Source organism: Natrix helvetica, assembly GCF_964273705.1.
Source record: "Natrix helvetica genome assembly, chromosome: 6".
NCBI lineage: Eukaryota > Metazoa > Chordata > Lepidosauria > Squamata > Natricidae > Natrix > Natrix helvetica.
Window position 1 is genome coordinate 28,326,829 of NC_138553.1, and position 16,866 is coordinate 28,343,694.

Consider the following 16,866-nt stretch of genomic DNA (forward strand, 5'->3'; position numbering starts at 1 on the left):
TTACTTAGCAAAGTCTTTTCCCATATTCCACAGCATTTATTCAAAAGCAATGTCTTCTGTGGCCTGTACATGTTAATAGAGCATGGGGATAATGCTTCATAGTACCTCATAATAAGGCATTACCTTCGTATAGCTTCATATTACCTTGTATACGCCTTCAATTATCTCACTACCATTTTGGCTTCTCATTGGGAAGTAAACCATTTCCTGACACTATTCATATTTCTTTGCTCTGTATAATAAGGGAAGAGTTCATTTATAGCACTAGTTTATCATTCAAAAGAGAAAAAAAAGAAAAACAAGGAGAAAATCAATAGTTAAAAAGTAACACATACACACATCCATACCAGCACTGGAGAAATTTAGGGAATGTGTTCAGGAGGAAAATGAAAATTATTGATTAAAAAACCACTAGCCCAGATCAACAGGAGACATTAACTGTTTGAACCTGCAAAGTGTATGTGCAAAACAAAGACCCCATTGAAAAGTTTTCAGAATACTTTCCCTATTACCAATGAATATATTGCCATAACAACTGCATTTTATTTTTTTAAGCAATAGTCACAAATTAGGTCGAGAGTGAGAGAGAGATAAAGCAATTTATACTGGAATGCACCTTGTTAAGAATAAAGTAATGAATACATTCAGATTCTTTTAAGTGAACAAATAGCTAGTTGTGGGAGCACTGCGCTATTCAGAGTAAAACAAGATTAAAAATCCAGCAGCCTCTAAAGGTTTCTTTCTTCATCCCCTCTTCAAAGTCCAGAGAAAGGTCTGGGTGCAGGGCCAAAATCCAAATTCTCTATTGGAGAGACAGAAAGAGAGAGGGAGGAAGAGAAATTATGTTACTTTAGTCTGCTAGCTACATGACAAACTTCTGCAATCCAAGGCGCCTTCACATATGTGGACTTCAACACCTAGAGATCTTAGCTAAGGCCAGTGGTGGATTCAGCCAGTTTGCACCTATTCAGGAGAACCGGGTGTTAACTTTCTAAGCAGTTCGGAGAACCGGTTGCTGGAAGAAATCTCCTTATGGTTTTTCCACTTTACAGGGCTAATCCTGTAAGGAAGGCTGGAAGGAAACATTCTGGTGTTGTTTCTAGCCTAATCTTTATTGCCCTGCTCACAGAAACAGCCTCTCTGGTTAACCCTTATTACATTGTAGCAACTAAGGCGAAGCATCCCTCGACGTGAGTGACATTGAGTTGGCCACACCCACCCAGTCACATGACCACTGAGCCCCACCTACCCATCTGGTCATTAGGGCAGAGAACCAGTTGTTAAATTATTTGAATCCCACCACTGGCTAAATCTATGATGTATGGGGCATTGGGGGTGGATTAAACAATTTGGGGAAAACTGCTGTAAAGAATTGCATCCTCAGCCCTTTACGAAGCAGTAGATACCCTGTTTTCGCCAAAATAAGACCTTCCCGGATAATAAGCCCAATTGGGCTTTTGAGTGCATGCACTAAAATAAGCCCTCCCCGAAAATAAGCCTTCCCCGAAAATAGTGCAACACAGCAGCAGCCATGAGGTGAACCACGCTTGCTGCCTCCTGCACCTCAAAAATAATAAGACCTCCCCAAAAATAAGGCCAAGTGCTTATTTTGGGGGTCAAAAGAAAATAAGACCCTGAAACACAGTAGTTGCAGACAGCCATTAAAACCCTAAAGTTTCCGTTAGGGCAGGAGAGAAACTGGCAGACTTAGGCTCACATCCATAGCCCAGATGGATCACTGAACTGGTCTGTTGCTTTGGGGAAAAAATAGTATAAAGATCAACCCTCTTCATTTGGCAAAATATTTACCATGCTTCTACAAATACCAGCCCAGAAACCCAGCAAGGGTTGGCTTTTAGGAAAACATTATCCTTTTATACCATTGAATCACAAAGTTGTGGTATTGTTGCTGAGAAACCTTATCCTCTAGTTTCAGCCTCATAAAACCACTTGGGCGACTTCATTAGCTATTGAGGGTGAACAGAGCAGTGAATATCCTGCTGCTCAATTAAAGATCTTCCCGAAGAGGACTGGAGTACAAATGTTGTCACCAGGCTTGGAAAAATCTCAGGGTTTGCAAAAGTACAAAAATAATGTTAAGGGTTTTATATAGCTAATGTAAAATACAATGCAATAAGGTAGCAGCATATTTTTAAAAAAACACAAGAAAATGTTAGCCAAGGGGAGATAGGTGGGTGGGATTTGAGAGTGGGAGAATGCATGGGAAAAGCCAATGGAAAAGGTGGAACAGCTGGATCCCAAACACACCTTCCTATGCGGGAAAACATTTTGCATGAAAACATTTTCCTTGCATAGAACTGGCGTTGATGACCTTTATTGATGCATTTGCATTCAGCAAAATAGTTATGAAAAGTAAGCATGGGGAGAATTTTAATGGGTTCCTTTACATTGCTATAGAAAATAGATACGTAAATGCTGGGATATAGCAGGACAATATTCTTCCCCCTTTAATTGGTGAGAGGGCTGAAGTAAGAGAAAAGGCTCCAATTTATTCCCTCCCCCAATGCCAGTGTGTTGGTAGCTCCAGACTACCTACATATAACACACTCCCTGCTATTCTTGTTCTTAAACACGAATATACATTCTACTCCTGCCAAAAACATTCTGTTGCACACACCTTCTTAGTACTAAACTAAGGAATTTTCCTGAAATTTGCATTTGATTTAATAAAAAAAAGTATTTGCTTTGGAAACTCTGAACAAGGAAGATAATTGAGAAACATATTTGTAGCCACAATATAACCTAAATTTCATTACAGCTTAGACCAGGGGTGTAAAACTCAAGGCCCGTGGGCAGGATCTGGACTGCGGGATGCTTAGATCTGGCTCGCGAGGCGACCCTGGAAACAGCAAAAGGACAGGCCTATGGTGCCTTGGCCTGGCCCAGGGCTGGAGGAGGCCATGCTGGAGGAGGCCTTGGCAGCCAAAAATGGAGCTTGGGGGGATGTGCGCAGCCCTCCCGAGCTCCGTTTTCACTGGCAGCATGCTGGAGGAGGCCATAGCAGCTGGAAACGGAGCTTGGGAGAGCTGCATGCTGGCCTCATCCACCCCAGCCATGCCCCCCCCAACCCCAAGGTCAAACACAACCCTGATGTGTCCCTCAATGAAATTGAGTTTGACACCCCTGGCTTAGACTAAGCACTATATATAAAATATACCTACAATCTCCCACAATGTTTTTGCATTTAGATAGTGAAAGGGTAGACAAATTGGATGTACGTATGTCTATATTAAAAGTCCTTGTTGTTTATTATTCATACAATCATCTTTCCAATGGTTTGCAGCTTCTCTGATGTTCCATGTTTCAGTTAAATCACAAGACAATTTCTCCACTGGGACATTAGCAATTGCCATGTGTGACTGTCATTACTAAGGGGATGTTTATAGAGAAGTTGTTTTCTCTTCCCTGGAGAGGTTTGTAAAAAATCTTCCAAATCAACTTTACTGTGAATAAATTGAGCAGAGAATTTCGAAAGAATGTTGTGTGCCCAGTGATACATCTGTGTGTCAACTACCATCCACTGCTTCACTGACAATCCTTGATCAGAGATGGTAAGTCTGGCACAACGAATTGTAATGCAACCGATCTACAGAGTACCTATTTGGCAAAGCTGATGTGTGGATTATGTGTGCAATGAAGCCGGTGGGCTTTTTTTAAACCTTGTGTCAAATTATACGGATTCTTTTATTCCAGGCTCAGGTTTATATCATCCAGACTTCTCATATGCATTGGTCCTTTGTAGAGTTTGGAAAAGTGAGCTTTTAGATGTCTGGCTCATTAAATCACAGCAGTTTTTCCACAGCACATCAATGGAACCATATATATATATATATGACAACAGTAGCACACTATAAACTTTCTGATATTTTCAAGTCCCATGGGTGTAAGGAATCATGCTGGTATTGATCCATTCTGGATGAAAGCACAAGCAGGGAGCCTTTTGATACTTACCCCTAAAGGATGTTGCACCCCCTTTTCTTCGTCTTTGTAGGTTGTGGACAGAGAACTGCTCGAATGGCCTCATCAAACACTGTTTTCAGGCCACGCTGGGTGAGGGCTGAACATTCAAGATACTTCACTGCATCTGCAAAGAGAAAAAGCTCACTCTCTGAGGAACAAGTAAAAATGAGTAAATTCTCTAACTTGTCCTGATATCAGGCTTGGCATCTCTATGGACAGCAGAACTACTTAGGAATGTAAGAATATGTAAGAATATAACAATGTAAGAATATAAGAAAAGACTAACACGATCAGACCAAAGCCCTGTCGCAGGAAGATGGTTTATGTAAAGTCTATCCATTCAAGAATCTACCTCAGTATTGTTTGCACTGACAGTAGTTGATTGTCCAAGGTTTCAGGCAGAAATATTTATCATTACTAATTGTGAGACCAAAGACTAAACAAGGACTACATGTTAAGTACAGATGCTTTACCACTTAGCCAATCAGATGGCTACAGGCATCCGTAAGGAATACATGGACACAAAAATTTTGCTTGCTGCTGCTCTACAGCTTACATTTTGATGTGATAAAACTAGATGTCTTTGATGTAATAAGGAAGAAAATAAATACTGTAATGGATGTCCAGACATCAATCAACAAAAACTTTATTTCTGATGCCGCATACACAGATTCTCAAATTATCAGGCAGATCATGAGGAAAGCCGTATTTTGTTGAAGCATAGCCATCCTAAATCCACCCAGCAAGACATCTGTTACTGAAGAAAGCAAGAGGAAACTGATGTCCCAAAGAACAGTTTTTCCCCCTCCAGAATTACCATCAAAGATACTGTATCGTTCTCTTTTCTCACTCTGCCTGTGTCTCACCTTCTAGTTAGGCCTTGGGAGGTACTGAAAATGGAAAGATAGATTGTTTTTTTCCCCAGAAAACATGAGTGTGCCCTGGTAAAGATTCTTCAGAAAGGGAGCAGACTTGCAGTTTTTGCTGGTGTGTCCCCAGGATACATGACAGGAAAAGGAAGTTGTGGTTCAACATTATTTCAAGAGACAGAAGGCAAGTTCCGGATACAGAAAGTTCAGAAGAGGAGGGGGAAAATATCAGCATTCTGATATTGAGAGTTAAAGCCCTAACCTTAATCTTAACTCTGCAAGAAATCTGATGCTACTTTAACCCTTATATATACATAGATCACTGGTGCCTTTGCTCACAAACCAACAAAGTTGTGTTAACGAGGTCTGAGCACAAATAACTATAAGTTTTCAAACACATGACCACATACATTCTTATTTTTAAATGCAGAAAAATTTGCATTTTAGTAGACTCTCTTCAACATTTTTTTCTTTCTAAATTCTCAAAATACACCTTCATGCAGGCATTTTCTGAAGCGACACTGGATCACATAATTAGGAGAAGTGTGAAATTTCAGAGATAACTGCTTTCTGATTTGCATAACAGTTCATTAAAATGTGAACCAAAAAAAAATACTTGAGTATCCATCTCTTGGGGACGAAAATATTCAAGTTAAAATTTCCTTGGAGCAAGTAATGTGAGAGTTATCTTGGAGAAAACTTTCTTCCCTTATCTGTCATGCATTGTTGCTATTTTAGTCCAACATACAGCATATACTGTTCTCCTTATCTGAATTGTCCTTTTGATTTAATGAATTGTAATCTTTAATTGAATGCTGGATGAAAATGATTCCATGCTACCGGGACTCTTAAGAGGATTCATCACAGCCTCCTTCAATGAAAAGAAGACAAATCCTCTTTCCCAGAAGCAGACACCACTGCAAAAGCCCCATCAAAGGTCACCTTCTGGATCTAATAAATAAATAAAAGATGGGAACAGAACCAATAAAGGCAGGATAGAGATTGGAATGGCAATGCTAATTTGTAACAGCTGTATATTTTCTGCCAATTCAAGGATACAGTAGATGAACAGGACTTAATTTCTTTTTAACTTTCGTGATATGTGTTTTAAAATGTTGTACGCCGCCCTGAGTCCTTTGGGAGAAGGGTGGCATATAAATCCAATAAAACAAACAAACAAACAAGATTAATAGTTAGAAAGGGCTCTGTTCGATCAAAAGAAAAAAGGTTTGTGAGCTTGGTAGACAATATTTACATGTATTTGCCTTTCTGAATTTCTCAGCTCCTTTCTAGCTCTTATAGCTGCACAGGTTTCTGCATACTGCACCACAGTTAGTTTCTAAAGGTTAAAGTGCAGAAAGTGCAGCATAAACAAGCCAAAGAGAAACAGATAGAAGATAAATACCAAACCTAGTCTAAATAGTGCACAGGGATGTCTGACTGCATTTGATTGGTTTGAGAGAGATGGCTATCCACAATTGGACTGCATAAGGCAAACCGTTCCCCTCCTTGAGGCAACACTTACCAATCTCTTTGGCAAGGGCAAGACCTTGTGGATATGTAATAGGGGCTAACTTCTTTTCCTTCAGCTTCTCAATAGTATCCTTGTCATCCCGGAGATCCAGCTTCGTGCCCACCAGGATCATGGGAGTGCTAGGGCAGTGATGTCGTACTTCAGGGAACCACTAAAAGAAAGCGCAAGATTTTACTCACATAACACAAAAAGACAATGATGCACAACAGCGGGTTGATCAATGAAAAAAAATCAGATGGGCCATTTGCACCAATGCAGCCTTCTTAAATAAGGACTAGAAATCAAATGCCCAGGTTTGTAATAATACACAGCCCTGGTGGATACAAGCCCCTTCGTGACGCTCTGCCGAGCAGCTGGAGCAGCGTGGAGGCTTGCGGAGGCATTGCTGGGCGGTAGGACGCGGGTGTGCGCACGCTGCTTGCGTTCATCTGGGGGACGCTGGGCCCCGTGGCAACCCACCACTGATACACAGGAAATAGAATTTGGAATAGCAGTTGATAACAAGATGAATATGAATCACGGGATATAATACAGCTGTTGAACCAGAGAGAATTGATTCTGATTGTGGGGGGGGTATAAATCTTATAAATAAACATTTAACAAACGCATCTTGGCTTACATCCACTGAAGTATATTGATTTGATCAATTTATATAGCTGCCCATCTCACAATTGCAATTCTGGGAGATATATCTAGGTTTAAAAAACCAGACAATGGCATCAGAAAACAAACCCAACTCTGATCATAAAAAAATTACAATGAAAAACTCACTTAATCCCTGGATACTTTTAAGAAGGATCCAGACGAACTGGAACTGTTACAAAGCCTCATACTCAAGAGTTGGTGAACCCTGTTTTCAGACCAGGGGTGTCAAACTTGATTTCATTGAGGGCCACATCAGGGATGTGTTTGACCTTGAGGGGGCCAGGTGTGCGTGGCTAGCTTGACATCACTCAAGTCGGAGGCACCTGTGGTGGCCCAGGGGCTCTGCCAGCGAAAACCAAGCTCTGTTTTTACTGGCAGAGTGTAGCAGGACGCCATTGTGGCTGAAAACAGAGTTCCATTTTTTCTGGCAGAGGCACCATGGGTTGGTCCTTCGCTGTTTCCAGGGAGGCTTTGTGGGCCAGATCTAAGCACCCTGTGGGCTGGATCCGGCACCCAGACCTTGAGTTTGACACCCCTGTTGTAGACTATGATGCAACCTCTGACAGATTTGAAGAGTTGTGTTGATGTAAAGCAGACTTCATCCAATACATCCTTCAGATTTATTGGACTTTGACTACCAGAATTCTCAGGCAATATGGAAAATCCAACGTAGTCATGGGAAAAATTAGGAGTCTTCATTCAAAATTTTCAATGAAAACTTTCACATCAGTCCAATTTAAACATTGTATGAGGATCCAAATATTTTACTGTCAATATTTTTCATGCTGCAGCAATACCAAGACTGAGTCTTCCCTTGCCTCACTTGCTCTTGCACCCAGAACCCCGGATGATCTCACCTTAGCACGAACATTTTCATAAGATGCAGGGCTGACTAGAGAGAAGCAGATGAGAAAGACATCCTGTGGGCAGAAAATGCAAAGACACGTGAAAAAAATCATGTGAAAAATGTCACATTATGAAGCAGAATGTACCAAATATTGATATACATTGCTGCTCAGGTGCTTAAAGCATTTTACAGAACATCTCTGCAACTTTCACAAGAACTTTGTAAGCTACATTGGTATTGTTAATGAATATTTAGTCCAGTGATTTTTGTTGGTTTGAAAGGTGCATCTAAGGAATTTTGAATCTTTACCAAATGCTTTATGAAAACAAAAAACTTTTGAAACAAAAGAACAATGTACAAAACCTAGAAGTTCTCTTATAGAGACATGAAACAGTTACTTCTTCTATTAATAAATCAATATCCACAATATTAAAAAAAAGCAAAGTGTCACATTATCTTAGTTTACAAGAATACCTGTTGAAGAAGCCATCTTTTGATAAGGCATGCCCTGGTGGTTGCCATTTTCCACAAGAACTACTAACAAATTCACAGCTATGCCCACAGGCTGAAAAATACTAGCTAATTTATCTAATCAAGATTAACTCAGAAAAATCTTGAATTGATGCTTGAATTGAAGCCTGAGGATTTTGTCCAGGAATCTTGAAGGACCTCCTTAAATTATGTAAATATAATCTTATTTCCATCTCAAAAAGTGAGAGGAAAGGCTCTCTAAAGTCCTGGATCAGCTGGTAAAACTATTAAACATTCTGGTTTTTTTTTAGCTGTGATGACTATAATATTTTGCACTGCCACCATCGAATGTAATTAGGATTTTGGAGGCCCAGATATAATAACACTTCGTTAATATAATATCATCTCCTGGTGATGATGTGGAGCTATCTTATTGCCATTGATTTCTTTCAGAATGCTCTTTTAAAATCTCCACTCTAGTCTACAGTCTGATTTGTTGATTATGTCTCATCCAAATGTTGATTAGATCTACTTATGTTGACTCATTCTAACAACCTTGAACTAAGGAGAAATTTGTTGACAGTTAGAACAATTAATCAATGGAACAACTAGCCTCCAGAAGTTGTAAATGCTCCAACAATGACTGGAGGTTTTAAAGAAGAGATTGAATAACCATTTTTCTGATGTCCAGGGGGTTGGATTAGAACACCTCCAAGGTCCCTTCCAACTCTGTTATTCTATACTCCTAGATAGGTTTTTTGGGGGTGAAATCAGCTATCGCTCGTTAGAAGCTGTCATGTGTGTGCTAAGAAGGAATATGAACAAAGCTCTTCAGAGGTATGTAAGGTTGTCAAACAAACAAACCTGGATGTCTACTAAATAAGGAGAACTATGGCTCTTTGCTTCTACTGGTAGTCTCAACTATTGGATTTTTGTAGTCCATATCAAACACCCCTAAGCAATTAGACGATGCTTCAGAGAAAATTCATGACTTACAGTCTGTGGATAGGAGAGAGGCCTCAAGCGGTCATAATCCTCCTGGCCAGCTGTATCCCACAATCCCAGGTTTACTGGTTTGCTATCAACCATCACATTGGCAGAATAATTATCAAAGCTGTAACAGATATCAGAGTTTATAGTGACATTAGAGGGAGGGATTTTACTTTTTCCTAGACTGAAATCCTAATTCAGGAGAAAAACACGGTTCTCTCCAAGGTGCTAACAGATATGTCTCTTGGCACCATCAGACTCTTTGATTCAATTGACTTTATTTGGTAAACATTAAATAGGAAGTTCAGATTCTGTAAATCCCACTGGCACCTTTGGATGCAGCATGAAGCTCCAAAGATATTCTGTGAAAATAGAGGATGGTTCATCGCAGTGATTTCTTTGAATCTTGGTACTGTTCTGACCTAGGTTTTTCAAGAGCATGAAGCCAACTCCTTGTCCTGACAAAAAACCCTTTTATTAATTTACTGTGAATTCTGCTCATTCACATCCAATGAAGTCCTTCAAGGGAGGGTTTACAGTCACAGACCTTATCTGACTTTGAGAGCTAAAAGGCCGATATCTGCAAAGGAGCCTCGGAGAGTCTTTTTACTTTTTTTACTTTTATTTAGACTTTTATACCGCCCCCTCTCCCCAAAGGGACTCACAAACCGATTAAGTGAACTAATTGTCTCCTGCAAACTCCACTACCAAATTGCTCCTCTTTTATTTCCTCTGGGAGGGGCCATTCATCGTCCACCTCTGGCCTTACTCCCAAGTCAACCCCTGTTCTTTAGCTGTTCCCTTAGTCTGGCAACTCTGCGCATGTGCACACTGGGAACAGGCTCCAGTTGTTTGTCTGTCTCACTGATATCTGACTCTGAAGTCAGCTGATAACTGGCACATGGCTCTTTGCCCCCTGTCTGCCTCCGACACAGAGCCCTCATCAGAGCCTTCCCCAGACTCCAGGACTGGCCCATGTTCCTCCCCAACCTCCTCACTGTCCGAATCTGCTGCTAGCTCCTCTGGCCACTGGCAGGCCACAACAGGTGCAAATACAACAACAAAAATATTCTGGAGTGCTAGTGAACAATCTGGAAGATGAGGGTGCCTACAGGGAGGAAGTCTTCTCATCCAAGCAGGAGTTGGACTAGAAGACTTCCAAGGTCCCATCCAACTCTGTTATTCTATTCTAAGTCAAGATGGTGGCACCATTTAGTAATCAAAACTCCTTTTGTGCTCCTTTTTTATGTGTATTGTACATAAGGAGCGCCTGGCTCAAATTGCATTTTTGTGATTGCCATCTTGAGTTTTTTTATATCCACCCACCCTCTTTCTGGAAGGCTAGAAAAAAATCACAGCACCTAACATCTCTAAGCTGTTTTGGGGAAATTGATATTTTGTGACTGCTCATGCTTGCAATCCCATTTCAAATCAGATGCATATTTATGCACCTTATTTTTAGTTCTTTCCCTTTTTAAGCAATAGTTTCCCACGGCATACAATTATACTGGCACTAAACCAATAATTTTCATAAGATGTGAAGCCCAATTCTATATTAAATCAGTATATTAGAAGCTATTGAGGGTGCAATACCAAAATGAAGCTACTGTACCTCTCTTTACTATCCCTTTTCCTAGATGTATTGGCAGTGACAACTCCTGTTCTGAAAGTTCTGATTCCAAGAAATTTGAATAGCACATTAATTTATCTATTGTCTTTTCCCCGAAATGCATAGAATGGGTGCAAACAATTTCTTAATCAAATCTATTTGTTTTTCTTAACATTCCCATCTAGGAATATTACAATGCTGAATTCTCTTGATTGATGGAAACCTGATCTTATATTGTGCTGTTATTATTTACCCAGCAAAGTTGCATTTCCTTCAGAAACAGGAATCGTAGTGAGATCTAACTCTTTCAAATCCAACAATCTCAAGCTAAACCATTTCTATACTCACACAGTAGGAATATATTCTCCTGGGAATGCATTGGTGGTGTAGCTGATCAGGAGACAAGTTTTACCTACAGCTCTGAAGGTGGGGGGGGAAAAAGGGAAAAGGCATTTAATGACAGTTCTTTTTTAAAAAATATGCTTCTGTAGTAGATTTAGAGAGATGCTTTGCATATGAATAAAGTTCCTGGTATTACAATGGTGTTCCAGAATTGAATTTAAGTTGCCAAGGTTGAGAAACACTGTCCCAGTATCATGTCAAACAAGAAAGATAGAAACATGAAGCATGTTGATAAGAACAACTTCTCTTATATATAGGTGGGAATGAGATGAAAGCATCTTCCAAAAAACATACCAAAGAAACAAAGAGAGAAAGAGATTACCGGGCCGTGTTTATTCTATGCTTAAGTACTAGTTAATAAACTTCATTAAAATCAGGAAGGAACCAGAAGCAAGTTGCCACTTCCCCATTCATTCTTTAGCTTTAAAAAAATGTCACCCAATTGCTTAAGCCAGCCTTCTATGGCACACTTGAGACATGGTTGTCTATAGCTCACATCAAGTCCGGCCATGCTTATTTCAGATAATTACAGTTGTGTTCAACATACCCAGAATCCGGGGGGGGGGGGGGAACTGCCGATTCGGCACACAATTTTGTTTGCTCTGCATGTGTGTGCATTTGCATCTAAAAATGTCTGCGCATGCGCAAAATGTTAAAAAGGGAAAAATACATTTCTGCAATGAAAATTGTTCTGCACATGCGCATAACCAAAAATCAAGATGGCGCCACCATAGGAGAACCGGTTTAGGGGTGCGGCAGGCCTGGGTCGCTACCGGTTCCAGCAACCCAGGCTGCCAAGTTACTACTTATTTGGCTGAACCAGTCCAAACCAGTAGGAACCCACCTGTGCCAGAATCCATCATATGGATGAAAGTTGCTTTGTGCAATTCACATTATATTAGACGCTGTAAACTTTCCACACAGTTGTGGAAGGCATGCTAAGACCGAGAATGCAGAAACACTCTTTTGTTAAACCCTGTGCAATTAGTAAATGTTGTCCATGTTCAGAGGCCTTTCTAAAAATTTGGTTTAAAAAAAATGATGTCAGATCGGAGGCCATAAAAAGGCAGGTGAGCTAAGAGGATGATCCAATGAAAAATGTAGCTTAGAAGGTATTTCCCACCAGTCCATAGTCTAGAACAGGGGTGTCAAACTCGATTTCATTGAGGGCCACATCAGGGTTGGGCTTGACCTAAGGGGAGTAGCTGTGGCCAGCTCAATGTCACTCATGTCGAGAACACCTGTGGCGCTCCGCCAGAGAAAAATGGCTCCTAAGCTCCGTTTTTGGCTGCAATGGCAACCTGCAATCCTCTGCTAACTAAAACGGAGCTCGGCAGGATCCATGTGCAGCCCTCCCAAACTCTGTTTTTGCTGGCAGAGACATCATGGACTGGTCCAGGGCAGCCTCTCGGGCCAGATATAAGCACCCCACAGGCCTTGAGTTTGACATCCCTGGTCTAGAAGGTATCATGATGGCTGTTAGATAGAAACTAGAAGAAAGAGCTACATGTGTTTCTAATCAATTGTCTGCCTGTAAAGTTATTTTTTTAAAAAAAAAAATCTTGTAAAACATCCAGCTCGCCCTATGCTAAGAGATGACAAAAGTGATTTTTGCATCATCTTGGGAGGGCACCAGATTGGAAAAGCTGTTCTAAGGTATTCATCCTCAGCTCTCTTAATTAAAAATACGGTAGGATGGCATTTGTGGAGTTTATACCTAGATAATCCTCCTTGGGGTTCAGCTGAAATATTTGTAGAGTTTCTAACCAATAATTGGAATTGGCTTTAAAAGAATGATCTCATTTTGTTCCTACATGAACATGAGAATGGTGCATGAGAATTACAATATTAACATTTCTAGGAATTACAAAAGAGTAAGATGAAATAAAGAAACTCTACATTAACCCACAAATCAGATTTCAAATTAGGCAATGGGAGAACATCCAGGATGAAAACCTAGTAAGACAGGTTGATAGGCTTCATATTTGCACCCAAGAGAAGGGTATAATAGGTGATACTTGAGAGAAACCACTCTAATGGAAAATTCCATGTAGCTTTGGAGGAAAAAGTAAAAAAGCAAAAATGATTTGGCCCAATCAAGAATTTACCAGTGATGGCCAAGGATCATCTCATAGACAAAGATATCTAGTAGCTGAGTGTAGCAGCTGTTGCTGTAAAGTCAAAAAGAACAACACCAATGTCAAATAGTGAGACTTCACCATCAGAATATCATTGAGAACGTGGTGTTTACAAAGTACATTCCTTTAAGCCAATTTTATGGGTGCACATTGTGTGAATTGTTATTAATTAAATAGATAGGCTCACACAACACACTAGATTGCCATATGATTGCCTTAGTGTTTCTTTGAATACAACCATCATGGCATGGCATCATTGAGCTATCAAACCCAGTATTGCCTATTCCAATTGGAAGCCTTCCAGTTGAATTAGCTATATAATTCCTCATATTCCCAGCCCGTATAGCAGGAGTGGAGAACCTTGGCACTTTTATGACTTGTGGACTTCAACTCCCAGAAGCATGTCTGGCTCGGGAATTCTGGTAGTTGAAGTCCACAAATCATAAAACCACCAAGGTCCCCCAGCCTTGCGGTGTAGGAAGTTAGCACCTACCCCTCTCCTAGAAGAATGAAATATCCTAGGAAATATTAAGAAGGCAGAATATTATATTTCCCTGGATCAGAAATGGAGAAACATGTTTTAGGCAGGAAACAGACTCACTCTTAATAGCCCCCACTTAATGGGCCATTAGGATGCCCAGGTCAGCCTATTTTAAATAACAAAGATCTCCCCCCCCCCCTTCAGCTCCAAAATGATGGGATTGAAGCATGATAGTATTAGCCCTTTATCTCACTCACCACATGGCACCTGGAAACTCAAACTTGGACTCAAAACAAAGCTTAAAGAGTTGCCCTGCATGGCCCCATGGGAGTCTGAAAACCAATCAGAATACATTTCTTACACAGGAACAGGAAACAGAGAGGTGGGGCTGAACAGAGTATAAAGCCAGAAACTTTCAGCCTTTCTTTCTCTTCTCTTCTTCTTCACCCAACATGTGATCCCCCTTTTCTGTTCAGGAGCTCAAGCCATGTGTTCCTGTCCATCATTAAACCATCTTTCCAAGCAGCCTCCATGTTTCCAGCGTCTTTTTCCCCATTTGGAGCTGAACCCAGAAGGACATTTCTCCCAACAGCAGTATAGAACTATCAGAGTGGTCTCTGATTTAGAAAGGCTGATCTAATTCTCATTTGCAGGAACATTAAGTACTTGGCCTTTTTAACTGGAGAAATTCAAACCTGAGCCATTGAAATATAACCTTTCCCTCAACTTCTGCATGCTTGTTTTTTTTTTTTAAAAATCACAGGTGTCAAACACTTTAAGGAAACTTCCTTATCGAGGTTACAGCAAAAGAAAAGATACTGGTGAAATGCAGAAACTAGAAAAGTTCCTTTGTCTGTACCAGTCCAGGGTAAATAACTGCAAGAAATCCTAGGATGAAGAGATCATGCTGAATTTCATTCAAAGCTGATGTCCTCCTCCTCCAAAGTATAATGCTGGTCTTTGCAGATTTGTGCTTAAGACCCTCCAAAATGGAGGAAGCTGAGAGGGCTGTTCAGTGCACGATTAATAGGAAGTCCAAAACTAAATTTAACTTGTCATAACTTACTTAGTAGACATAGAAGCTTTCTTTACATGTAGGGAACCCAAACTTTTTTTTTTGAGCTGAATCCAAATCATGGAAAAAAATATTGTTCTTGAGTCATCGGGAGCATATTACCAGGAAGAAGTTTATGTCTGCTGCTAAGTTTTTGCCACTACAAATGCTTTCAGCACATTATTACACAGCATATCATTCTATGAATCTTTCATGCTGATTTCTTGTCTCTTATGCAGCTGTCATACTATAATCTGATTATGGACACTCTCCTCCAACAAGTAGATACAAGGAAGAGTTGACAAAGGAGTGACCTTTGTCAACTCTATCCTAAAAGCAACCTCCCAGCAATCCTAAAAAACAGTATCTTTTATGGTAGCCCCCTTTTCTGCTTCTTAATCAACAGCTGTTGCATTAAGAGACATTCTTTGGCAACTTCAGTTTGCTTTTGAGCCTGGCCTCTCACCCACAAAGGACATCTAAAAAATATTATCAAGACAAATAGACCTTCTCAGGTGACAAGTGCTTCATAGAAAATTGCTTTCATCTTTGTTTTAGAGGGCTGCATAAAAAAAAATATTTTACTAGTTTCATAAGCAAAAAAAAAAAAAAAAGCCATGAAAACTTACTAAGATCACTGGTCCAGTAAACCACAACCTAGGCAGAAAGCCATGAACCTAAAGGCCTGTATCTCCATTTTAAATCCTTTGAAAGATAGTTACATTATTTCAGGCTTGCAACATTTAACTCTCGATAATGACACTACTGTAATTAAATCACACACACACACACCAGGTTTTGCTCTTCAAATGCATGAGGTCTTTGGGCGAATTGACTGGAAATTTTGGGAGCTGCGGTCCCAATTATCCACCTGGAGAACAGGAGGCTGGGGAGGTTCTGTCTTCAAGTACTTAAATAAAGGGGGCAATGGTTTATTTGATAGGTAACAAGTTATCTGGTAGGCAATTCCACAATTAAGCTTATTGTATATGTTCTATCCAGGCTGACTTTTTTTTTAAAAAAAAAATCACATTTCTGAAAAATAAAAGCATTACTTCCCCCATTCATATTGCACAGAAAACAAATAAAATTATTTCCTTGTTTCTATTCTCTCTCTCTTTCTTTCTCTCTCTCTCTCCTTCCCTCTCTTTCTCCCTCCCTTCCCCCCCTCAAAGAAAGATGGAGATTAAGAAAGAACAAACCCTTTTCAGAAGACCCACTCACTTCCTTGCTTCTCAAAGGAAGAGTACATACCCATCTCCTACTACCACACATTTGATAGCTTGCATGTCTCCGGCCTAGCAGCACCGTGGAGTTAAGGAAGCCTCTTGAGCAATGAAGCAGCTCAACAAATGTTGATGGTGGCAAGTCTTCTATAGATATGTCAAAACTGAAGCTGAATTAACAGCAGGTTGTGGGTTAGGGAGGAAGCGGAAGAGAGAGAATATTTCTCAGCCCGCCCACTGATCTCTTCCTTTACCAGGCAGCTTTAAGTGTTTGCTGGGGAAGGACAAGCTTGCTATTTGAAAGCAGAACTCCTTTTTGCAGATCCCAGATGGTTCATCATTTCCTCTTATCTGTGACTCCACACTTTGGACAGTCGGGAAAAGGGTTGCTTTGAATCCTCTCCCCAACCTAGATTGCCCAGCACAGCAGATGGAGAAGTAGAGAGATGCTTAGAGAAAGGAGGCCCTTTTTTTCTTTCTAGCTACTTCAGCTAGTAAGAGAAGATGCTTTCCTGAGGAATTGTTTGGCTTGGTCTTACTGCAAAGAGAGGGGGAGAGAGAACAAGTCATATTGGTCTAGCACAAAACAAAGTGTGTGCATTTTGTAAACAGAGGACTT

General features: G+C 40.4%; 1 protein-coding gene across 1 annotated transcript; it reads right to left on the reverse strand.

Moving 5' to 3' along the window:
* Positions 1 to 521: 521 nt before the first annotated feature.
* On the reverse strand, positions 522 to 16,497 carry RAC2 (Rac family small GTPase 2). The gene is made up of 7 exons (XM_081958249.1): positions 16,276 to 16,497; positions 11,295 to 11,366; positions 9,344 to 9,461; positions 7,887 to 7,949; positions 6,376 to 6,535; positions 3,973 to 4,105; positions 522 to 802 (listed from the first exon to the last, which is right to left on the reverse strand). The coding sequence occupies exons 1-6, from the start codon at positions 16,308 to 16,310 to the stop codon at positions 3,975 to 3,977; spliced, it is 579 nt and encodes a 192-aa protein (XP_081814375.1). The 5' UTR covers positions 16,311 to 16,497; the 3' UTR covers positions 522 to 802; positions 3,973 to 3,974.
* Between the last annotated feature and the right edge of the window lie 369 nt (positions 16,498 to 16,866).

Excerpts from the sequence above, each read along its gene's own strand:
- RAC2 (XM_081958249.1), bottom strand. The coding sequence starts at position 16,310 with ATGCAAGCTATCAAATGTGTGGTAGTAGGAGATGG. Across the intron at positions 9,462-11,294 it reads GGAGAATATATTCCTACTGT|CTTTGATAATTATTCTGCCA; the intron begins GTGAGTATAGAA and ends TATCTGTTACAG. Across the intron at positions 4,106-6,375 it reads TGCCCTTGCCAAAGAGATTG|ATGCAGTGAAGTATCTTGAA; the intron begins GTAAGTGTTGCC and ends TTCTCTTTGCAG.